The sequence below is a fragment of the Porites lutea genome, chromosome 10, assembly GCF_958299795.1.
Source record: "Porites lutea chromosome 10, jaPorLute2.1, whole genome shotgun sequence".
In the NCBI taxonomy this organism is placed as follows: domain Eukaryota; kingdom Metazoa; phylum Cnidaria; class Anthozoa; order Scleractinia; family Poritidae; genus Porites; species Porites lutea.
The window spans coordinates 18,489,736-18,514,521 of record NC_133210.1 but is presented as its reverse complement, the minus strand read 5'-3'; the positions used below and the strand labels follow the sequence as shown (position 1 = coordinate 18,514,521).

Here is a 24,786-nt window from a genome sequence, read left to right as displayed (position 1 = left end):
TTGGCAGCGTATTGAATGCGATATTCCAGAGTACGCCAAGAGCTCCGACATGTTCTCCCCCCTTGCGTTTTCGAAAGCTCTGAACGCCCCGACCTTCAGACGGAAATCGAGCCCTGAATTGCTGTTAATAGCCGATAAATTTAAACGTTTTTTCCCCGTGTCATCTAGTATATGTATGTCTACTTCAACAGATCGAACCGATAGAAATAAAATCAAACACCATTTAATAATATATAATAATAATAATAATAATAATAATAATAATCTATTCTATTTATTTATAGCGCTTATTTTGTTATGAGTCCACAAGCGCTTCACACTGATAAAAAATTGAAATTTGCCTTAAAAAATAAAAATAATAATCTCAAAATCTTGAGACCAATCTCTTATATAAGTTCATAGAAAAGGTTTGTCTATATTTATCGCAACAAGAAGCCTTTTTGAAAAGAAAGTCTTCAGGGCTTTCTTAAAACTACCTACAGAACCGCTTACTCTTAGTTCCCGTGGAAGGGCATTCCAAAGCTGAGGGGCACATGGGAAAATGCCCGGAACCCGTACGATTTTAAATTAAAAGATTGTGTCTTCAGAAGCTGTATTTTCCAAAACAAAGGCTACCACAAGGTCTATACGGGTATAATAGATCCATTTTCACCGTTTTCATCCTTTTATGCATCAAATGTACATTATATAAATTTATACATTATATACTATATTCCGTTCGATCGCTTTCCTATAGAAAAGATAGGAGGCTGCACACCGTAAATGATCTAATAAACACCCGCGGCGTTTTCTAAATTTTAAGGGTCTAAGAGGGGGCGTTTATTAGATAGGAGGCGTTTATTCTCGAAAATTATTTTAACGAACTCAACTAAAACGTATACAGTATGCTTTCGGCCAAAAACGTTTTTTTTGTTAAAAGAGTGTCGACTGCGGGCTGACGGTTTATCCTCACTTTAAACAAGAAATTGTACATGACATAATACACAAACCGATACTAAGCAAGCTATGAAACTGATTGATTTTGCTCTATTTCGCCATTTCCTAGTATTTTGGGAACAATTTTCAAGGGGCGTTTATTAGACTGGGGGCGGTTATCAGACATGGAGGGCGGTTAATACAAACTTAAAAGCGTAGAGGGAGGGGCGTTTATTACTCGGGCTCACTTAAGGGCACACGTGAGTGTAAAGAAGTGTCTAGCCGTTTGGAACGCTTTTAAGACTCTCATTGAAATAAAATTTGCATGCAGTAGTTATTCTCAATATCTGTACTGAAAACGATTGTTGTGTTATTTTTTTCTCAAAGACGGCTTTTAAAGTTAAAAAGAGCATTAGAACGAATTACGTCAGGGAAACCCGTTCTATTTCTTCTCTTCTAAAGTGTCTGTTCGCTGAATATCTTAAGCAAAAAGGTTGCGGTTCCTGTGTCCTCTACTTCTAAATTAACACAGGCTGCTCTTATATTCCGAGTTGATCTGATGCTGGGGTGATTAAATTAAACTTGTAAAAGTCTAACTTTCAATTGTAGCTACTGTTTTCAGACTCTAAAACAGTGGCTACTGTAAATTACAATTGCAAATGTTTTATTAAATTCACGTCAGAATTTCATCATACAAAAGAGAGAACAAAGCGGCATGGGTGTCTTCACCGGTAAATACTTTTGCTGTAGGCTAAGTGACAACCAGAACCTCGTTACAAAAATCGGTTTAATCTTCTCCGATGCGTACAGCAACACCTTCTCCTAGCTGGATCAGTTCTAAGACGAAGTACTTAGTTTCAAGGGTTCTGTTTATTCTAAATGATTAGGTTAATTGGTTCCAAGCATAGCTACAGAGTACCGTAAAATTCCGAAAAGAAGCCCCGGGGCTTATATTTTTCAAAGGCCCTTTTTAAGGGGCTTATTTTTGGAGGGGCTTATCTTACCGTCCCATAATGACTGAGCCGCTATACAATAGTTAAGAAAAAAGCTTCGACAAATGATTTTTTTGTTAGTATTATCAATTGTTCCTTATTTTTATCCTCTTTTTGTATGGCCGCTGGCTAAGTTGATTTCTGTGAGAGCCTTTAATGTTATCCTCAGTTGAAATGCAAATAGAATTTTTCTCTTTCTTATCGAAAATGTTGTCGTAATTATTTGCTGGTGTCTTTTCTAGGGGTGCCTACCTTTTACAAAAAACAAAAAAATTTTAAAAAATCTTGCAAATATAATTATGACTATTAACTTTCACATAAAAAAGGACGACCTGCTGTTGCTGCTGCTGCAGAGTTCTCTGAAAATTTGAATCACCTCACAATGGTTTATAATCTGACGATTCCCAAGGGGAATGGTGCGAACCATTTGATTTTCGGCTTACCCATTTATAAATAAAGTATTTCCCCCAGACGACCCCAGAAATTATCTACGCTCAATCCGTTCGTTGCCATTGCCCTTAAAAGTGAAAAGCCGCATCACATTATTTCCCTTCTCTGATATTTTGAAGCCAGCGCATGGCTATTTTTTTGAGGGGATATTTTTCTGCCTTTTTGGACTTAACCTTCTCCAGGCAAATACCTTTTGTAGTTTTTGAACGAGTCCCTACGGAAACCAAAAATCGAGTCTCGTTTTGGGCCCTACGTTTTAGAGAAAAATCGAGTCTCGTTTTTTGCCCTACGTTTTCGATAACGTGTCTCGTTTCTGAAACGAGTCATCGAGACAGGTGGCAACGAGTCTCGATTTCACGTTTTCGATTCGACTGCCGGAAACGTAATCGAGAGGCCATTAAATCGAGACGATTTTTATCGAGTACTTTACGATACGTTGCCCAGAAACGGTGAGTGATCAGTTATGAGTCCTTTCAGTTATTCAAATCCGAACTTTGCACTATGCACTAACCTTTTTGACGGAAGAATAAGGAATGCATGAAATAGAAAATACAAATGCAGGAACATGGTTGCTCCTGTGAAGTCCTACGAACTAATAGCAGCTCAAAGAAGTATGTTATCAGACTCAAAGGCGTTCGAGTGGAACTTGAAGGCAGGGAAGTCTAGAAAGTATATCATGCCAAAACAACATGTAGCCTCCCTTAAATCCCATTACGCAATACCTCTATTTAAGGTAAAGAGAACGGAACACGACCCGGCAGAAAGGGAGCGTATCTGCCTTGAAATTATCGATACCAGGATTTATGATCGAGATCACTCGCATGATGTTGCATTAAAGGCACCCCAATATCGATCCTATCTGGAAAAACACTCATCAGTACCCTTATGTATCATTCACCCTCAAGCACCCTCCTTGCGTTGATCGGCGCTAACGCTTTTGCTTTTAACAAATACCCCCATAAACCGTACATTTTCTGAAAGCTTAATAGTTCGAGATTATTGCTTATTTCTTTTAAAAAATCAAAATATTAACGCGATTTAGAGATGAGAAGCTTTTTGTGAAAGTGGTTGTCACTGTAAATTTAAGTCCAGTCCAGCCAAAGATTAACGGAAGGAGCCAATTCACGTTTGACTAAAAAACAGAAAAACAGAAAACGTCCGATTTTTATATGGCGCGGCACCTCTCGTGACTTCGTCTCTCGCTTGGCTGCTTCGCGGCCTAAAAAGCCCGGCTAAAAAGCTCGCTCCGCTCGCTAACGAACTCGTGAAACTCGATTCCGCGGTAGTTTCGATGGGTTTTTCAGGAGCTTTGTCATCTTTTAGCCATTTATGTTGACTGTAGTAGGAGCCCTTGTCGCTCTCTGCTAATTTCGAAGCCCACTCTTTGGCGGCAAAACGATTTTGTCGTCTTCTTTTGTCTTGGAGTCGAGGACGAAAACGGACAAGCTCTTTTTTCTTCTTTGGAGGCATTCACTTTCAAACTCCAGGGAAAAACAGTAAGCACTATGCTTGTAAACCACGATTTCTGTCAAATTGCGTGATTAGCTTGGTTCAACAGCGGCACGCGTATCAAGTATGACAGAACTTGTCAACGATCAATTAAAATAAAAAGCATAAAAAAAACTTTTGCACTTCATAAGTCTGCAAAGAAAATACACTTTTTCCTGGAATTTTTTTTAAAAGAAAGCTCTTGATGAGCTCTATTTAATCGTCTAAAAACTGCAAATTTACCGAATAAGTGTAACGTTTTCTAGAAGCACTGACTGGTAGTAAAAGTTAGTAAAGGATAAAAAATATCATGTCGTTTGTCAGTTTTAATAAAATTATACAATAATCATATTTAGTGAGGTACAGCTAATAACTAATAGCAACCTACTAACAGTGAAAATCACGTTCACTTGATAAAATTTATAGAAAATAATGATAAAAATATCAAAAATAGTAAGAGGTTACAGCGCTAAATGGCCATATATATGGCTATAATGCTATATATATTTTTTTTATTGACAATAAGTTAACAATGTTAATACACAGCACAAAGTAAAAGAATAAAAAAATAAGTCAGTAAGTAACAGAACAAATTACAATAAAAATAAAAAGTATTGAAGGATAAAAAACCTGTCAGTTGCCACACAAATTTAATATTGTTTGCCACAAATTTCAATGCGATATTGTTCAAAAAGCTTACGTAAAAATTCATCTAAATTACGTTTCGTTACAATGCTCTTGCAAGTATACAAGTATTTCTTTTGCAGTAAAACCAATAGACCAAGTTTGCTTTGAGTTGAATTCGGCATTTGCATTGGAAGGGAGTCATCGAACGTGTTAAATAAAATTTGCTTGTTTGAAAGTTGTACGTTCTCTTTATGATATTCATTAATTACCGCCTTAACGTTTTGGAAAAGAATTCCTTTGACTCTTGACAATATAAAAAGGTGTGTCCAATTGAATCTGGATTAAAGCAGAAAGGACATTTGTCATCCGCTAATTTATATTTCAGTAGTTCTTTCTTGTCGTGATTATTCTGTACACAACCTTAAAAGTGAATTGTTTAAGCTTATTATCTTTCGAGGGCTTACATATACAGCTGTTTCGAGAAAGGTTGTCGGGAAAAGTGCACGCGACAGTCCTGAAAGGCATTGTGGGTGGTTTTGAGTTCTCTTTTTTTCAAAGAAATTTGAAAGAATTGGTACGAAAGGCCATGGAAATGTGTTTGCGAGTGCTAAAGGAAAGCAACAGAAGTAGGTTCGACAGCTACAGTCGTCAGGAACAGTGTATTGATCATATCCCATATTACCTTTCGGGATTGTCGCGTGCACATTTTTTCCGACAACCTTTCTCGAAATAGCTGTGTTCACAAAACAATCACCCCAATCAGGAAGTTCTGAAAAGCTTTTTTTCCAAGCCTTTACTGCGGAGGGTTCTGAAACAAGTTTCTCGATGAACAAACTGTAACAATTTTTTCAGGGCAATTTGGCTAAGACTATTGTTGTATCTTCCACTGTATCTTATCTTAAACTGTATCTTGTAAAGTAAAGTATTACTAAGACTGAACCGGTGACCGATTATTTAATGCACTCCCCTGAGTGGCTATTTTTAGTTTACACGGTCAAGTCTTCAACGTTTGCATATAGCTGTTGGTCATACAATTTCATGTTTATTAGCCCCTGAAAAGAAAAAAAATACATATCATCATTTAAGAAGCCATATCAGCAGCCTTCCTACGCAGAGGTCTGTTTAGCTCAGTGGAAAGGTTTGGTTGCGCAATTGCTCTTAGACAGTAAAATACTAGTAGTAATAACAACGATGATGATGATAATGATAATGATAACGACAATAATAATGACAATAATAAGAAAAAGAATAAGAAGAATATTTTTATAAATAAATACGCAGAGGAAGCTATTGTCGTCCATTGATCTCTTACTATCAGCATGTTTGCGCAACTTAAGAACATAATCACTCCAATTAACAATAACTACAGTAGTTTTTCATGTAGGGTAAAAAAAAGAAGCATGGAGAAAGGTCGCAGTTGGCTGCCATAGTAGCATAACAGAACCCAGGTTAACCTAGGCATGCAGCACCACACAATTTCAGTAATGAAATTTAATTAAAAAATTGAAGGAAAACCGCTGAGGGAGACTCAGAGTTGCCCAGGTTTCGTGTTTTTATCGTACCTTATGTTGGTTCTCCATCTTTTTCAGCTTCACCCTCAGTTCAGAAAAAGAAGGTCTTGCACTAGGATCTTCCAGCCAGCAAAGTGTCATTATTTGGTACCTGTCACAAAATCAAATTGCTTTGTATGCGACATTTCCTTTGATCCTTACTATGCTGACCGAAAGGAAAGAACGTCCTGAAAAGTAGTCCTCAATTTAATTTTCGGTTGAGATTTATGATAGGTGACTTTCATTTTAATGTTACTGCGCTTTTCACAAACATGCGAACTCTAAAGTTCGAAAGCCGCCTTCACAATTGCGTTTTTCGCTGCCGTCAATCATAATTACGATCACAAACAACGAACCTTGAAACACAGAAACTCACAAAACGGATCGAAATCCACCAATCAGAAATCACAATCCATGACCTTTTGAACCCGTTAAAATAAAGTTTTGTTTGCTAAGAGGTCCGTTGAGATGATTGACGGCAGCGAAAAACGCAATCGTCAGTTGGCTTTTGAACTTCAGAATTCGCATGTTTGTGAAAAGCGCAGTAAGGAGTAGAACCAGTCCGCTATTTTACATTCTTGATTTTTGACTTAATGGTCAGCACCGTTGTTTTACCTCGAAGTAATACAAAGTAACTGATACCAGTAAAGTACGCTTTAAATATAGTGATCCTTAGTGCAAGGACCTGTTTCTTTATCTGCGAAACAAGACCAGTTGAAAGTGTTCCCTGTAAAATAGACGTTCGATTCGAGTATTTCGTCTGCCAAAGCTACATATCCATGATATACAGGAGGGATTTTTTTTTTTGAGTGACTTAAATAGTTTTTTTTCAAGCTCAAAATCCTCTAAATTTAAGTGCAACATGTCATCAATCAATCAAACAATCAATTTATTAATGTAATAGCGTGGGATAGGGTTCCCGAGTATCCAAGCCGTATAAAACGCATGACAAAAATAGTTATTAACAATAATACAATACATGAAAATAATAATGGTGTAAAAGCTTACAAATATATAAACTATAATAAACACTAATATATCCGGGAATGTAAAAAGTACTTAAGTTACACCCTCCTGCTCCCACCATTTACTTAATTAAAGACTATGGAAATCTCAGTGGTAAAATACGATATCGATTATGAATATATAAATAAGCTAAAAATCCCTGAGAAATACAATAATAACATTTGCAACTGGCCCTTAGTTTATGAAATTAAATGATCTCAAATTCTTGCAAAATTCACGCGGCCCTCAGACTATAGCTTGACGTAGGAAGGTAGCTGATTCCACAAATGCGAAGCCTTGTAAGTGAAAGTATTGTGATGATATCGATTATTATGGGATGCTTACAGTTCATGATCCACATGTTTTGGTTTAGGCATCCTGTATCCCTCCTGAAGTAAACTTACAATCTTCCTGCCATCCATTCGTGGATAAGGAGAACCTCCTGAAAAGAACCAAAACCAGCTGTTGATATCACAACATTTTGGCACACTTATATATTGTTATATTGTTGTGTAATTGGAAGGAACGAGATTTAAGTGGAAGTTCACTTCCCTGACGTAAAAGAACAATTTAATCATTCACCCTGCACTTTGTCAGCAAGAATTCATTATGGTAACTATTTAGAACTTAATGTACTGCCAGCTGACTCGATAACGCAACTAATATGAGTCAAACAAGTTGTGTCAGACAGCTGGAACTTCCCATCACGCTTTAAGTACCCAACCTCGAATTAGCGCCCACCTCGAATAAGCGCCCATCCTAAAGGCAGAAAAAGTTAATAAGCGGCCAGCCTCGAATAAGCGCCCACCCCCTCCTCCTCCCAATCAAACTCAAATAAGCGCTCACCCCCACCCCACCCACTTGAGTGAATAAATTCTAATAAGAGACTTCCCGGAGGACGGAGTTTTCTTCAGAGTATTATACAGAAACCTTTCTTTGTTACTTCTTCGCGTTTTGTTATTAGCATTTATTGTTTTGTTGCAAAATAAACATACTTCACTTGCTGAAAATAGTGAAGATTTAATAAGCGCCCACCTCGAATGAGCGCCCACTCTCAAGATCCAAAAATTTAATAAGCGCCCAGGGCGGTTAATCGAATAAATACGGTATAATATTCAACAATTATTCCACGAGTGTGTGTTGCATACAAGTTGGCTATAATCATGTCATATTTAACAAGCGCGAGTGGGACAATTGTTTTATTAAAAACGCCCACAAAATGGACAATTCTTTCCGACTTTGTTTGTAAAAAACAACCGATTTTCAAGTTGCTTTAATTTTAGGCAAATGCGTACCGTTACCATATTTGGAGAGCATGGTATATGGCTCTTGTTATATTCCTAGACTTTCACTCAACTAAACAGGGACTTCCATTGGTTGATTCTTGGTCACATGGCCTTGACTAAAATCAAATGTATAACGTTCGTGATACATTTGAGCAATTGTACCCCGCTCGGGATACATTACAGCACGTGATCAAAGCATGGTGGAAAGTGGCCTGACAGAAGGCGGGGAAAACACTGCCAGTTTTCACTCCCGGGGATGAACACAACAAGAGTCCACAACACTATCATGAAGCCTCAAGCTACATATAAAAGTAACGATTTTCAAAGTTTTCCCAGAAGAGAAACAGCAGCTAGTGGAGGAAATAGATGGAGATACTACACGGAAAGTACTTTATAAATCATTCATTCAGTAGTTTTAAGAATTAAATTTGTGTCCTTATAAGAACTGAGTCGACTGTTTTGATTCGCTGCGGTTATTCTTTTGTCGCTGTTGAAGTGAAAGTCTAGAAATATAACAAAACACTTAATGTCAGGTCCATCTGGAAACCAGTTATCCAGTTAGTTTTGTTTTCCTTTGAGTCCTGGTGTGGACTTTCGAGAAAACAAAACTAACTGTTTCCCTCGGAATCTGAGATTAAGTATATAATATATCATGATGGCCAAGCCAATCAGAGCTCTAGAATTGCATTATCCAATGATTCAGTTTTTAATAAAACTTGATATTTTCCTCCGTTCAGAATATTTTATGCGTTTTTTAGCTAAAAAAAAAATACAAAGACTTCAGAAGGTTTTATGGCACCTTACCAATTGTAAAAATCTCGTAAAGCAAGACCCCATAGCTCCACCTATAACAACAAAACAAAAAAAGCCGGACACATCTGGATTTAAATATTGGTTTAATTTTAGTTTTTTAATATACCGTTAAATCTACTTCTTTTTTTTATTTGTGCTAAACCAATTACATAATAGTAATAATAATAATAATAATAATAATAATAATAAAATTATAATTATCATAAAAATTACACCAGAATCCTTTAAGGCATTTTTTAAAAGAGCTTTATAACTTTGACAATTTTTCGCGAAGAAGAATGACAGACCACAAGAAGATAACCTTTGCCATAAAATATCTTCCCACGTTTCCTCTAGGGTAATGACTTCATCAGTCACGTGACCGAATTAGGTTTTTTTTCGCTGCTGTCTAGTTAAAAACAAATAGCATATATTTGAGGTTTTGGTTGGAAGGCCATTTAAAAATAGTTAGTTGACGTCTGGTAATTAAAGTTTAAGAGGGCAATTAATGAAGATAAGCGAAAAAGTTGGGAGACAAGGCCGAGGAAAGCTTGCCAACACAGCCGTTTCTCCTCGCTCCTCGCCGCTGGAGACGTTTCGCGAGGAGGAACGTCTGCGACTCAGTGACAGAAATTCCATATTGGTGACGTAAAATCTGTCCAAATCAATCCAAAAACTCAGCATTGCGTTTTACCCTGATTTACCTTTTTTTGTGCTTTTCGAAATCGGGCAAGTCGATCAATTAATCAATCAACTTTATTGGTACATCCAATTAAAATGGGTTTTCACATACCAATTACAATAAAATCTAATATGAACAACAGAAATCTAAAATAAACATTTGAAAGTGATAAAACATTACCATATTATTTAAAAGATATAAAATATACATAATTACCCCTATTGAGTGTCAATGGCTTAAAAAATTCGTCAAGTGCACGTCCTTTAATCGCATTCTTAAAAACATTAAATGGTTCTATGAGTCAAGTCTACTTGGTTTCAGCCAGTTGTAGAGTGGATGTTAAAAATAGTGTTTGGTTTGATAAGGGTTCATCTAACCTGAATCATAGCTAAAATCCGGTGCTTGGAATATAGTTCGATCAGGGGGGGGGGGGGGGGGGAGGTAACTTTATTGTTTTCCACCTAAGGTTCTTGACCCACTCCGCCCGCCAGTATGACGTCGCATAGTAACGAACAAGAGCCTCGGGTCGCTTGTCCAAGTTAGCAAGGGATACGACAGTTATTTGGACGAGCGAGGTCGAGGAAAAGCTAGGAAGCTAGCAAATATCGCTATTTATCGCTTATTTGATCGAATGTGTGTGAGCTTTGGTGTTGCTATAATCTGCTTGGGTAAACCATTTTGATATTTTGTGTCCGTGATTGTATAATTTTGTTAATTTGTTTTGCGGGCCGTGTTGCGGGATCGCCATCTATTTTACGGGAACGGCAAAGTCATCAAAACTTAAATCTTTTTTTTTTTTTTTTTTTTCTCTGAAATAGGCAAGCTTTAGTCTCCATAATAGGATGTTCCATTCACAGATCTCACATGTTTATATTTCATCTATTCTTTAGCTAATTAAACGGGCCTAACTTCATATCTTTCCTTTCGAGTGTGGGCCTCGGTTGATCTCCTAATTCTCCACCAAATTTAGTAAAGATAGTTCGATCGATTATCTACATCGAGTCGGCCCGTTGAACCCGAAATTATACGAAATAGCTTTGAAATACGCGCTTAAGCTAATTTTCCTCAAATGTATATTTGAATTCATGATAAATACAGCTCCACAAGCTTCAAACATCGTCTATGGCAGAGAAAAATTGTTTTGATATGACAAAATTAATTTCTCATATCAAGTGTGTCACTGTGGTGCAGCGGTCAAGGAGTTGCTTGCACGTGCAGATAAACCGGGTTCGACTCCCGGCGACGCTGTTTTCTGTTTCTTTGTACCGTTTTTTTTTTCTGTTCGGTTTCTTTTTTTTCAACACTATTTGTCCTTTTGGCCTTTTTTTCTTTATTCTTAGTGCTGACCCTGCTGGTCACGCACTTGGATCAGTATGTCCAATATATATTTTAAGCTTAAGTCCGGACTTTTATTTTGGAAAAGGGATTTCAAAAGCTCTTGATCTGCATACTGGCCAAGCTTACGAGTAAGAAAAAACCATAAGTTGTCAAGACATGTCCCTCCTCTGAAAGAGCTGAATTTTTTTCAATGTTAGTTGACATCATGACAAACAACACACAGTACATCACAAACTGTACTAATTTACACCCAACACCTACCAGTGACCCACTGGCGAAAGTAAAACTTGCCTTTTGTACATCGTCTTAATCATTAATATTATTAACTTAAAAATCTCCACTAGGTTTGTCCCAAAAATATAATTAAACGAAACTTTTTATTGGTTTTCGGGATTTAATTACAGAATAACAGGTGTACGCCCAATACAGTATTAAAATGTGGTAAAGCAACAAGATTCAATGCTCACAGTCTCTCACAAATACCTGTCATTTAGCTCCCTCTTTCAACGCTACAGCTGAGCGAACTTTGAGAGGAATGATATCGGGTTCCACTAGCTCTGAAGAGCTGAAAATACGCACAATGTAAAGTATAATACATCCTTTGATGAACCTCCTATTGCTGTGTCTAAACTCCTCAATCTTGCTGTGCACTGGCCCTCAAAAGTGTGACCGGTCGGTATGATTGCCCGTAAAATTTGCTTGACGATAGAAAGGGATATTTAAAATTCATTACACTCGATCAACCTAATTCGTGTCTGCTCCATTTTTAAAGGTTATCATTAGCGCAGCGAGGAAATATTGCCCAAAGGTTAGTCCAAAATGGAGAAAAAACGAATGAAATTGAATCATACGATAAACAACTTCACATTAGGAACATAAAGTGTCATTTGACAAAATATGGAGCCTTCTTTGGGACAAAATGTACACCTTAATTGAGTAGCTTAGTAGCTTAAGTAGCTCAAAAAGAAAACAAAACTAGCGTTCTCTACCTGTGGTCGTCTTAGAAAAGAAAAATTGCATAGGAGTCATTCTTTGCGAATCCTATGCAAAGTGTTTTAATCTGATGTTATACAAACATTATACACGGATCTAGGTATTTCAACTTCTTCAGCACAGACACTTGAGATCTTGCAGTCTATCTCAGAGGTTTGCGTGAACTTTCGTACCAAACAAGACGATGGTTGAAATGCACAGAAATTGACGGAGTATAATCTTTTAGTATAATCTTGTTCGATTTAAGGTCAGGGCACCCAACGACTGTTTTCTTTAGAATATCTGTTCGGAGAAGAAAATATTGCCTAGAATTTTGCAATACCTTTTTTTGTCCATGCAAAAATTCTACCTTTACAGTATCTATATTATGAATCCGTTTGTACTCTTATGTATGATGTAAATAAAAACACTGCTCCGGATAATATTTTGAAACTCTTCTCTCGAAATTCTATTGTTCATACTTAAAACACACGTGCCTCAACCTCAATGTCAAACGAAATACTTTTTCGCGTGTTGGGGTCAAAATTTGGAATGGGACACCTCAAATTCTTAAAGAAAGACCGAAAAAAGCTTTTAAAAGATCACTAAAAGAAATGCTACTCGATATCCTTGAAACTGAAGACTCCTATATTAATGTGGATACGATTATTGTGAAAATGAAAAAGTAATTCTCTTGTCCTTTATTTTCATTTTATTTCATTTTTAAAATTTCACTTTAATATTGTCCTTGCATTTAAGTAGAATAGTATCTATTTAATGTAAAATATATATACTTATATAACGTCTAATTTCTTTGTATTTGTCTAGTTTGTAGTAAATTACGTAGCCTAGTCTGCCTCGAATAGCCTCGCTAACTGCAGGCCAGTCCCAATGTATCTTTTGTTATATTTCCAAATTTAAATAAAGTTGAAGTTGAAGTTGAAATTACTTGAGGACGACTAAAAATCTCTAGATGACCGTCCCATTCATTTACAATTTTCGAAGCTTATGTTCCTGAAGTTAATTTTCACATTTTACTTTTTCACATTAATTTTCACATTTTTACATTTTACACAATTACACATTTTACTTCCCAAGTGAGGCTATCTTTCGTAGAAAAAAGGGAACCTGAAACTTTTGGATTCAAAAATGTGATGGCGAGAGGAATCAGAAAAAGTCTCACCTTCGTATTACGTCAAATTTCATCTAAAATGTTCGGAAAAATAATACCCAAGCCCTTGAAATTTAAGACTCAAGTTACCCAAGGATGACCGAACACATAAAAATTTTATAGCGCCACTTAAAATGTATTTTATAATATCTAAATGTACCTTAGATAGCCTAGAAAGTATTTTCAATGTATTTAGGAGGAAACCATCGTTGGTTGCCCATGTTAAGGTTGAGTGTAAAGTTACACTCTGATGACCAGATCAACAACAAAATCTGTATCTCCGCCTGGAGTGATAACTCTAAAGCTCATACAGTTTACAGTTACTATAATTCGTAGTTTCGTCGGCAAATTGATAACCATACTTTGGTTGGAATTACTTCCCTCAAGTTCATGACATATAGGTAGAATAACACAGGACCCAAAATGGATCCCTGAGGTACCCAAAACACCACACAAAAATTTTTTGTGTTTCCGACGAGCGATCATTAAATTTAAACGTTCTGCTTTCGATCAGTCGGAAGTTGAAAGGTCTAGTAGTCCCTTTTCTCCATGACACGCGCGATGACTATGAGCTTTTACCCTGCGGACTTTAAATCATTTGTATTAAAAAGTGGAAAGAAAATCCTACACTTACACGTCGCTTTGGGTAGTATATCTTCCGTAAAGAAGAGCTTCATATGCGGTCCATTTTACTGGCAAACGACCCTTACAAAGACAAAAAACGAAAGTAATACAGATACAAATTGGACGAAGAGTATTGGATAGTCAGCATGTGCGAATGTAAGCCGAGAAATGACAAATATATGCACTTTTTTACTAAAGCATCAAAGCAAAGACAAAAAGTAAAATCTCGAAACGATGTTTCGAACGTTATGATCACTGTTTTGTTTTATAACAAACTCCGACTTATAAATTTATCCCAGACTCGATACATTGAGCGAGTTAGTAAGCCGAGCAACCATGTCTCTCATTAATTCTCAGTAAAAACTAATGTCGGAGGCAGCAACAAAATATGTCTTTATAAGTATGAGCACCAAACCCAAGCACGAGAACCCCTAAAAACAGAAGGTGGAAAACAACGGGGAGAACATGCCTCTACCTGCTATTGCAATAATAAAGCCCAAGACTCATTGCAGCCTTGAGCAACTCTATCAATTTATCTGCTATTACAGGCAAGAGAGGATAAATTAAAGGAGCTCTCTTGTTGCAGGCTAAATTCTAACTTAGGTGAAAGCAGGATTATCACGTGTTTCATCAACGTTACAGACACAAACAAACAAACAAAAAAATCAACATATTTGCAATATTTGGTTTGGGGTGCAACTCCTTCCAAGCCTTTCGACCAAGAAACTGATGACATAAAGCAAGCTTTTCGTAGTGTCTATTATAGTGGTTCTGCATTATGTATATTTTTCCCATGCTTTACACACCTTCGTTTTCCTTTCATATACGTTTCCCTGTTGCAAATCTCTTGCCATTCCAAAGTCAGTCACTTTACAAGTCTCTCCTTCTCCAACCAGAACGTTTCGAGCGGCAAGGTCTCTGTGAATAATCTGTGACAGATTTCATTAGATCTACATCGTCATGGACGGGAGAGGATTCTAAAGATCCTTCTTTTTTGAAATACAATTAATGCATAAATTAATATTTTAAGAGAGGTTAAACGTGACATGCGTTACGTTATTCAAGGATATTCATGTAATTGAAAGAAAAGGTGCTGACGCCTTTTTCGTCTGTTGATTAATTTGCAAAATGTCACAGTCAGAACCAGAGACAACAAGAAAATACTTCAACTTACAGATCTCGAAGAGAGGTAACTCATTCCATCAGCAATTTCCCGAGCAAATTTCATCAGCTGTTGTGACGTCAAACTCGTTTGTGGTTTGATATCTGGGTCTTTGAAATAAGTGTCATTTAATCCACGGCTCTTTCTCAGGTAACCAAGGAGATCTCCATACGGGACATACTCAGTCAATACCAATAAGGGATCTACGTGAAATTGAAACTTACTAGGCTCATATCTTACTGATGATCATGATAACAGTATATCAAGCGCATAATAAGAAACGTCTGTCAATTCAATCAGTATATTTTTGTAACAAGAACAAACAGCATTTATTTTATACAGGGTTGACAAACAAGGGTCAAAGATAGGCGCTGATGTTTTTGCAAATAATTTACCATATTCGGTGACGCATCCCAGCAGCTTGATGACGTGTAGATGAGGCTTTAACGTCTTCATCACTTCAAGCTCTGATAACAAATCCTTCCTGTCAGTCTCGGTCGCGTTTGCTGCAAGAGATGTGAGCTCATTTGTAGAATTTACTTAGTTTATGCACCTTAACTTGAGCTAAATGTGCACTTTCTCAAGGATTTTCTATATTGTTGTTCAACTGGATTTTTTCATATTACATTATGCAGAATAATCAACGATACGAATTTTTAATGCATTTTGAGCCATTTCAGCCATTTCAGCCATTTATCCAAAAGAGCACACAACGCCCCAACCCCTAATCCAACCCCACCCCCCCCCCACCCCCTACAGCACACACACACACACCCCACTCTTACGTAGGCTCTCCCTTCATCGCGTTCGCTTCAACCAAAAACCACAAAAATACTTCACGCATAGAAAAGCAAACGTAATTACAAGGACTTTGGAAATGACGTGAGAAACTGTGGCCTACCACCGGCCAAAGTTTGTCTATGCCCCTGGCACACTGTGATGACTGTTAATTGTCAGGAATTACTTCTTCTAATGAGTTATAGCATCCTTTAGTTTTGGGGACAACATTGGCTTTCTGATTGATTACTAACAATTTTCGTTACTTCGACTCATACCTTTAAGCATTTTAATGGCCACAAGGGTCTCTTGGGGTCTTCCATGGACGCTCATGACTGTTCCCTTGGCAACTTGACCAAAAGAACCCTGTCCAATTATCTTTTCAATAGTCACGTTTTCTCGGGGAATCTCGAACGAAAGAGTCGATAGATTCAAGGGTGCGTACTGACCGAGTTCTGAGGCGTCTTTTGTCAATTGGCTTTCTGCTGGATCGTTTGAACGTCGTGCTGCATCCAGAGCCATATATTGCATTGGAGACGAAACATCAGATATATTGTCTCTTGAAGATGTGTGGCCTGACTGAAAATCGTTCATTTCCATTGAGGGCTAATTAAAGATAAAAGCCGGTTCGAATTATTTGCGTATTCTTTAGTGTAAATAACAAACCTTTTGAACTAATTAAATGGACTAAAAAAGTACTTCCTACGTACACTGTTTCTTTCTTCCTTGACGTTCATCTCCTTCAATGACCTAAAAGAAACAATACAGCAATAGGTTGTACTCATCTACCGACCCCAGAATAATTGTATACAATCGATTATTAAAAGAACATCTCTATAAATCATAAATCGTGAACGAACAGATTTAATCGCTTCCGGGAGTAGTTAAAGAAACAGCATGCCAAAAATTTACTCTTGGGATTTGCGTTCACGAGATCCAATCATTTGAAATCAATCGGAAATCAATGGGATAAACATTTTTACTCTGTCAATGAGGCTAGGTCCATGGAGAGATTACTTAGGAATCATGCGGAAATTGATACTCGTAAAAAAATTCCCCTTAAGAACGGTAAAAAGGGACAGCACGTCATAGGCCTACCTTTTTTAGTTTGTTTATTTACTTATTTATCACAAGCAACTTTACAGGCCACTACATAGATTATCAATGAGCACAAGTACCTACTTATCAAGACTTCACACATCTAAATACCCCCCAAACCCGCACTCATTTTTCAGTTACACCGGTCTTACAAATTCTCACAGACTTAACTGCTAACAATAAATATACAAATACATAGAAAGATGCATGTAAGGTCGCCTCACATGGTGTTACTCTTTTTATAAAAGATAGATAGTTAAGGTTCCAGAAAATATACTGATAATTATGATTATTTTATATGATGATGATATATATGATGATGTTTATAGGAGTTATAGGAGTTTCAGATGATGTCCCTGTGTTAGGAGCTTATCCCATTTTTTTGAAATGAGAGGAGAGTATATTCCTCTCTTTCGCTATCCGACACTCCATTTCAAAAACTGCCTTCACTTTTACTAAAAAAAACACAGCTTTTGTCGGTATAGTATTCTTAAGTTTACAGTTGTAGATGTACTGTTTTGAGAGGAGGATAAGGTGATTATACATGTATACAAGCGAATCTTTAAGCCATAGGCCTACCTTGCTTTTCTTGGTATCCCTAGAAAACAAAGCGTAACCGTAAGCGGTTTGGTTATGTCGACAAATTGAGTGTAACTGGTGTAGACCACTGTTCTAGAAATCATCAGACCTTATGCATTCCTAAAAGGATATGATAAATTGTCTCTCTAGTCTAACCTAGTGCGGAGTCCATGAAACTCTTTTAAGTCATAAACGATGTGAAAGCGTGGGCCAAACTAAAAATTATTTAGGACATGGTTTTACTGTAAAACTGATAGGGGAATTAAAACCAAACTTTATTGGTAGACAGTAATTAATGAAAATATGAGTACAAATTTATGTTATTGTTACCTTTCCTATGCAGCCACAAGATGTAGAAACTAAGTGCCACGATTACAGCAGCAAAGACACCGACCAAGGCTTTTAACAGGTTGCAGTTACACGAGCAGCCAACACAGACCTCAACTGCAATCAACAATTGACATTTCCTTAATTCTTTGTTTTTAAATTTGACGTTTGGAGAAATGGATATTTTTCTTAAGATTCTAAATATTGTAAAGTTTGAGGATTAAATAAGTGTAACTATTATTCATCCAAAACAATTCGCCGTTTCTGGATAGCTTCAATTCCCCGGCTAATTCTTCATAGCCAGCAGGCGCTTACCACACTATACTGAATGGTATATTGCATGCAGCCTCGTTTCCAGGCAATAACCGCTTCAGTTGTGCAGAGCGTTGGCAGCGTAGCTTTTTATGACTGTGTGAAATAAGGAAAATGACTTTCATGTTCCTTCATGGCTGTCCGAAGACGAAACAGTAGCCGACTTTCTGACATAAAACGGAACGGGTCATTGGATGTACTCTACTTGAAAAGAATATAATGCAAGAAAAAAAAAGTTGTTTATATCCTGAAACCGTAGGATAGATACTCAGCTTCGTTCGATAAGTGCTGAATGTTTTATAAAAACGTTTTGATCTCTCAATTCAAGAAAGACAGTGAAATTAAGTAAGTTGTCTTATTTCAGAATACTTTTCATTTCTTGAAGCAGGTTATAAGACAATTAGACTATGGTTCTAGAGAGTGTTTTCAAGATCTGGGAGTTGAAAGAAGGGTTAAGGTGTTGGGGTCTATTTGGGTTTATTAGGAAAGGTTTTCCCTCTGATTCCTCCATCTTGAATTGCCTGATTCCATAATCATGATATTGTCAAAATGAGGTAGATCTGTGAAAAATCGATAAGTGATACTAAAAGTAACTGACAGTATAAAATATCACACCAGACTGTTGTAAAATTCAGTAATTTTCCTTCTTTATTCTTATCAATTAAAATTGATAAGAATATTGTCCTTTTCCTAATTGTATGCAGAAAAGTGTCGCAGATGAACATACATGTAGTTTTTCAACCGTTGAAAACGTTTCCAAATATATTTAGAAAAAACGCAACAGAATCCAAAACAAAACAACAACTGGAAAAATATTCTCTAAGGTTTCCTGGCAATCTTACAGACCACCTTACAAATATTGACGAGGGCTTTTCCCCGTGCTGCGTGTAAATAAGGTAAACAGTCTGAAGAATTTTACTTAAAAATACTCTGTATGTCAAATGAATAAAATTAATAAACTGAAATCATACCGTTATGTGTTATTGGAGTAGATGTACCACCATCTGGGGATTTTGTACTTTTATTAGCAGGTCGTGCCCCTATAATCGATGATGCTTCCACACTGAACTCCCCAAAAGTCCCATCCTTAGCAGCTTCCTTAAGGATATTTAACACCCGTTTTTCTGTGACAATGGAACTAAACTTTAGGGCGAGATCGACAATCAAACTTCCACACCTACAAGCAAAGAAAAAGGTTAATTATTGACGAGCTTAAATAGCATACTTTGGTTCACTGTCACTTTATTTCCGTATTTCTGTCTTGGATGTCGACTCATATTTGGAAATATATATGTCATTCGCCTGCTGGGAGGTCCGTATTGGGAGAAGCTGTGCCCGAGGTCTTGAGTAACGCCCGAGGGCACAGTTTCTCCTAATACGAACCGACCTAGGCCAGTGAATAACATTTTTATTTTTTTTCCTACTGAGATTTAAAAGTTTCAGGAAAATTTTACTTCAGCCTCCAATCTATGTGTGTTGAAGTAGGCCGCGTTCGTGTTGATGAAGCGTGCGATCGATTGCAAAACAAAACATTACAACATGATTTTTAGCTTGTAATTTACATTATCACAATTAAGCTCTCTTTGAGAATAGAGGAAAAAATAATTTACGAACTTGTTAAAATCCACAGGAAAAACAGATACAGCATCGATTTTCTGCGGCTGAATAACATGGGAGTAATAGTCGTGGGTCGTGGGTCGTTTGGGTCGTGGGTACAAAAGTCGTGGGTCGTTGGTAGCTGATAAACCCACAAAAAGGCGAGGGGTATAAGGGATCTTGAACACGTCCCTCAGGGTAGTTTCTGGGCAGAGGGTGGGGTAGGATAGGTATTAGCTTTACTTCCCATCCAAAGTATCGAGTCAAAAAGGGAAGGACCATTCATAGAAGAGTGAGCCTGCCAAGTAGCATAAGGAAAAACTGCTGTACTGACCTCCTATTATTAACATCAAGGAAAAAATCCGTTAAGAAAAAGGGGAAATCTAACACCTGTAAGCTTAGAAAAATTCCAATCTCTGAGTGGGAATCGAACTGACCACCCTCCGTGTTCTAGTACGGATGCTCTAACCACTGATCTTCTGGAGGATCTATTGCAAGAAGCGTCGGAAATCAATTGCTATTAAACCAGTCATACAGGACCTGCAACGGGGACTTATTGGACATTTTTAAGAAAAAAAAAATGCAAGGGAAATGTAAAGAAAGAAAAAATCCCACTCCCTATTACTGTTAAAAAAGAACAAACAAACAAAGACAACAATCAAAACCAAAACAAACCAAATCCCTGGTCTCTTGTTTGACGTTGAGCCTCGAAAATGCCTAGACTGACTGGACTATTAACGCTTAATTTTGACGTGTTCCACCAAACGGATTTTGGCGGATCTTTGGTATGTTGCAAGATAAGCCACCCTTACTTCAATGGCGTTGAAAACAATTCTGTTGCAATTAGTTTGATGTTTAGCCTCAAACATGCCTAGATCGACTGGACTATTGTGGAAGCCACACTTGTCATGTTAAGCCTCCTCAACATTCTGGAACAAAGGATACATTAGAGAAATTAACGAATACATTAGAAAGAATCCTAACGCCAAGCCCTCGCAGGTACAATCTACCTACGTTCTCCCCACGGTTGGAAACCGTGAGGACTGGGACAAGGTGGAAAAACAGGCAAATGAGTTATTGAATGCAAGATAGATCGCAAATAGGAAGCAGGAAGTGAGAAAACAGAAGGCACGCGCGCTAGCCATATGGAGATAACATCGAAGTCGTGGCTCATTTTAAGCAGTATTGTGATGCGAAAGACCCCTTGTACATTTACAAGATAAACGACAATACAGGCAATCCAGACAGGCCTTCTTTTGTCTTCAAATTGAGTACCTTAAAGGCGAAAATTGCGATAAATGTGGACAGAGATAAAAAATACTTTTTAGCCCAAGAAATTTGTTTCTTTGATGGAAAACACAAAAGAGCTAAAGGTTACGTCACTCTTACAACCAGTGTCTACCACCCCTTGCTTCGGCGACAAATCCCTTTAGCCGCAATGGAGTCGGTTTCAGAAAACACCAAAAATGTAACACTATTCTGGGAACTATTTAATGAAGTCATTGAAAAGGTTTCCAACGGTGAAAAAAAAGCAGTTCAGACCTATAGACTGGTGCACTGACATGGCCGGTTCGAATCTTAGTGCATTGAGAAAGGTGTTTGGAGAAGATGTAGTTCACCTTATCAAAACATGCGAATTTCACTTTAAACAGTCTGTCAACCGTCGTTGCCGAAAACTCAACAGTTCTAATGAAGGGCACTAAAAAGAAGAGGACTGGCTAAAAGAGTGGTTAGAATGGTGGGACGCAAGGCGGGGGTTTATATTCAGGGCGTTCGCTCCTTCCGGGCCTCGCATGAACCAGGCCGAAAGCATGCATGGTGGATGGACACAAAAAGATCCTCCGCATATGATACTCTTAAAAGTGGGAGAGGCAGATGTCGGAGAAAGTAAACTTTTAGACGTGGAGTACGGAGCAATAAGACTTGGGACCAAAGGAGGCGGTAAAGGACCCACCACACCTGAAAGGCAAAGGACCTCGCACTATAAAGAATTAGAGGCGGCTAAAAAACTAGGAGAGGAGATGTTTGATCTTGATGGCAGAATAATAGATGCAGAGTCATCACACAGACCATCGCCAGTAAAACAAAAACGAGGAGACAAGCCGAAACGAAAAAGGGGCACGAGACAACAACCAAGGAACGCTAATAAGCAGGACACACCCCCGCTGGAGTTAACGCTCGAGACAACCCCAACCCTACTCTAGCAAGACCAAAACCCCAATTTGGACCTTTTTTTTATCGCCCTTTTGAAATACCAGTATCCCTTCGAAAAGGTGTGTTATGGCTGTGGTGGGAAACTGATGAAACCAGTTGGCTGCGTGACAAATCCCCCGAGTGACTTGGTTATCGTTAGCGGGGATAAGAGGTCTTACTATGATACGCAGGCCAAACAAATCAAGCAAAGTGATGCAATAACGATCATTGATTTCCACTTGACCCCGACCTGTGTTACTTTAAAACATCGGTATTTCATTGCCGGGTTAATAAAAGCTGCAGACGACCTCATTTTCCACCTGCTAGAGAAACACCAAGACATTATAAAGCAAATCATCGACGTTTCTGTTCCTTAAAAATGAACAGCATCTGTGATCTGGTCTATAATGTCTTTAAACTGAAGCTGTTCTCATTTGTTGTTTACCTAGAATTCCGAAAGTAACGGCTCCCGTTACTTTCGGAATAGTAGCCAAAAGGTGTCGGTACTCTAGGGTAGCCGTTACTTTCGGATGGTTAAAAAACTTTAGTGATTCATAGTGGTTTCAGAAACGTAACATGAATTTAAAGGTCATTCCCTTTATGCATGTTACTACCCACAAGAACAAAGCGACAAAATTAACATACAAGAGGCCCTAAATGTTGGTACTTCATGTACTGGGCGAAAGTCAGTTATGGGTGCATTAAATCGCGATGTAACTAATTTCTATCATCTGACTCTTTTGTGAAATTCGTTTTTTAAATCATGTATAATTTACAGAAGGATTCAGACAAGTTTCGAGACACAATCACAAATGACTCTTGACGTTGTTTAGTTGAGACAGTTTCGTATATACGGTACCAGAGTTCAAAAATTTTCACACGTTCTTGTTAAAATAACCCGTTATTATGATTGGTACAGGCTGACAGGTGACTTTCACTAAAAATCACAAAAAAGAGACATTTCCTCGTTCCTGTTACTTGTTACGTTAAACACTCTTTAAAATCGCCTTTTACGTAGATCGGAAGTACTTCTTCAAAAGTTACATCACTGGATTCAACTCGATTCTTAGGTGAAGTTAAGTGGTAATTTCGAAGTAGACGTTACTTTCCGGGGTAATAAATGTCATTGTTGTTAATATCTTAGTTACTCGTTTCAAAATGTGACTTTTGGTGTAGAACTGGGAGCGTTGTATTGTTCTCAGTAACCGCAACTTTTTATTTATTTAATATTACTCACTAGAAAGGTTTGTCCCTCAAAACGTCACGGAACTAGGGAGACAACCGACTTTGCAACCACGCCCCACGACTTTACACCCACGACCCACGACCTTGTACCCACGACCCACGACTTTGTACCCACGACCCACGACCCACGACCATTAGATATTCCCGAATAACATTACTTTAAAATTAGTTCAATCGAGCGGGATGAAAACTGCAAAAAGGCTTTATAAAAAGAGCTACCGTAAAATTCCGAAAATAGGCCCCGGGGCTTATATTTTTCAAAGGCCCTTTTTGAGGGGCTTATTTTTGGAGGGGCTTACATTCGGAGGGGTTTATCTACTGAGAGAAATTTGCGTTTCAAAATCGATTGGGCTAGCCTTATAGTTGGAAGTAAATTTACCGTTTTTGCTTTGTTTTATTTTGTATTTGAGGGCAATTTTCCAAGTACAAGCCCCCGGGGGGCTTATATTTGGAGGGGCGATTTAACGGAGGGTTTTTTGCGTTATCGGATTGGGGGACTTATATTTGGAGGGGCTTATTTTCGGAATATTACGGTAATTACACCTACCAATGTTAAGGTTTTGAATGAAATTCGAATAAAAGAAGGGTAAGAATTGTATAAACTAATAATTGAAAACGGCGATAACCCACTGCTTGAAAAGGGATTGGTGTTATTTTAAGATTGAAAGCTAAATGCAATCATCGACAACAACCCGAAAAGTACATAACTAGCGAGGCAAAATTCAATGAAAAACGGCAGAATCTAGATTCAGACAGCAAAAATGGGAAACAAAACTACAAACAGAACAAATATGTCGAATAAACGGTGCACAAAAGCAAGATTATCATGTACAGTACTTACAGCGTAGGTTATAAAGCTAGTGAAGCGACATCACAAGCCGCCTGTTTTGCTTTACTTTAGCGGTTTCCCTAGCTGACTTGCTTGATTGTACGTTCAGAGTTTTTGACTGAATAATAAAATTTACTTTTCCCTAGCTAATGCTAATAATAGCGCAAGTTTTAAAAGGAAAATGGTTTTAAAATCACGTTTTTTGCTCGTTCACAAACAGCAAACAAACTTGTGACTGAAGCTGCCAACGATTCGCCCCGGGTTAGCGGGCAAGATCGTAAAAAAAACTGCCCGCTCTCGGAACTAATCAGATTGCACGATTTGGAGGATTCCACCCTCTGGCAAGCTTAGAAAAAAACAATAAAGAAATATACTGTAAATATATACCTGACATTCCTCACAGTGGCACTGATATAGCTGCTTTCTTTGAAAAATACTTCCTTAAGCTATAACAAGAGCAGAAGTAAAATGCATCAAAATTACACCTTGGGGAGAGAGAACAATATGCTCTTGCTTACAGAATTAACAGAAAAGCTGGACGTTTTCCCATGAGGGTACGTTCGATTGGAAAGAAATGGACCATTTTACAGTTGTGGCCTTAGAATAATTTTGAGTGAACGCAAGGCGCAGCTGGAGCTTGTTCTGATACAAACTTCTCTCCTTACTTGTGGAAATTAATATGCTTATTAATAAATAATACCGACTAGGTAGCATAAAGTACAACGTGATTTACATAATAAAGCAGGAAGGGTTGTATCAAAACAATATCAACCCCA

General features: G+C 37.7%; 2 protein-coding genes across 2 annotated transcripts in view; both read right to left on the bottom strand.

The window, feature by feature from the left end:
* Positions 1–24,786, bottom strand: part of LOC140950299 (uncharacterized) — a 176,650-nt gene that overhangs the window by 56,191 nt on the left and 95,673 nt on the right. The gene's annotated exons all lie outside the window — the stretch shown is intronic.
* LOC140950276 (uncharacterized) overlaps positions 1–24,786 on the bottom strand; it is a 120,226-nt gene that overhangs the window by 61,697 nt on the left and 33,743 nt on the right. The window contains exons 6-17 of the mRNA XM_073399494.1: positions 24,398–24,456; positions 19,119–19,324; positions 17,839–17,952; positions 17,509–17,527; positions 16,542–16,581; positions 16,110–16,437; positions 15,450–15,560; positions 15,067–15,257; positions 14,699–14,821; positions 13,903–13,973; positions 9,118–9,158; positions 7,373–7,469 (exon numbers count right to left, since the gene is read on the bottom strand). Coding sequence (XP_073255595.1) covers positions 7,373–7,469; positions 9,118–9,158; positions 13,903–13,973; positions 14,699–14,821; positions 15,067–15,257; positions 15,450–15,560; positions 16,110–16,437; positions 16,542–16,581; positions 17,509–17,527; positions 17,839–17,952; positions 19,119–19,324; positions 24,398–24,456 — 1,400 coding nt within the window. The remainder of the gene's footprint in view (positions 1–7,372; positions 7,470–9,117; positions 9,159–13,902; positions 13,974–14,698; positions 14,822–15,066; positions 15,258–15,449; positions 15,561–16,109; positions 16,438–16,541; positions 16,582–17,508; positions 17,528–17,838; positions 17,953–19,118; positions 19,325–24,397; positions 24,457–24,786) is intronic.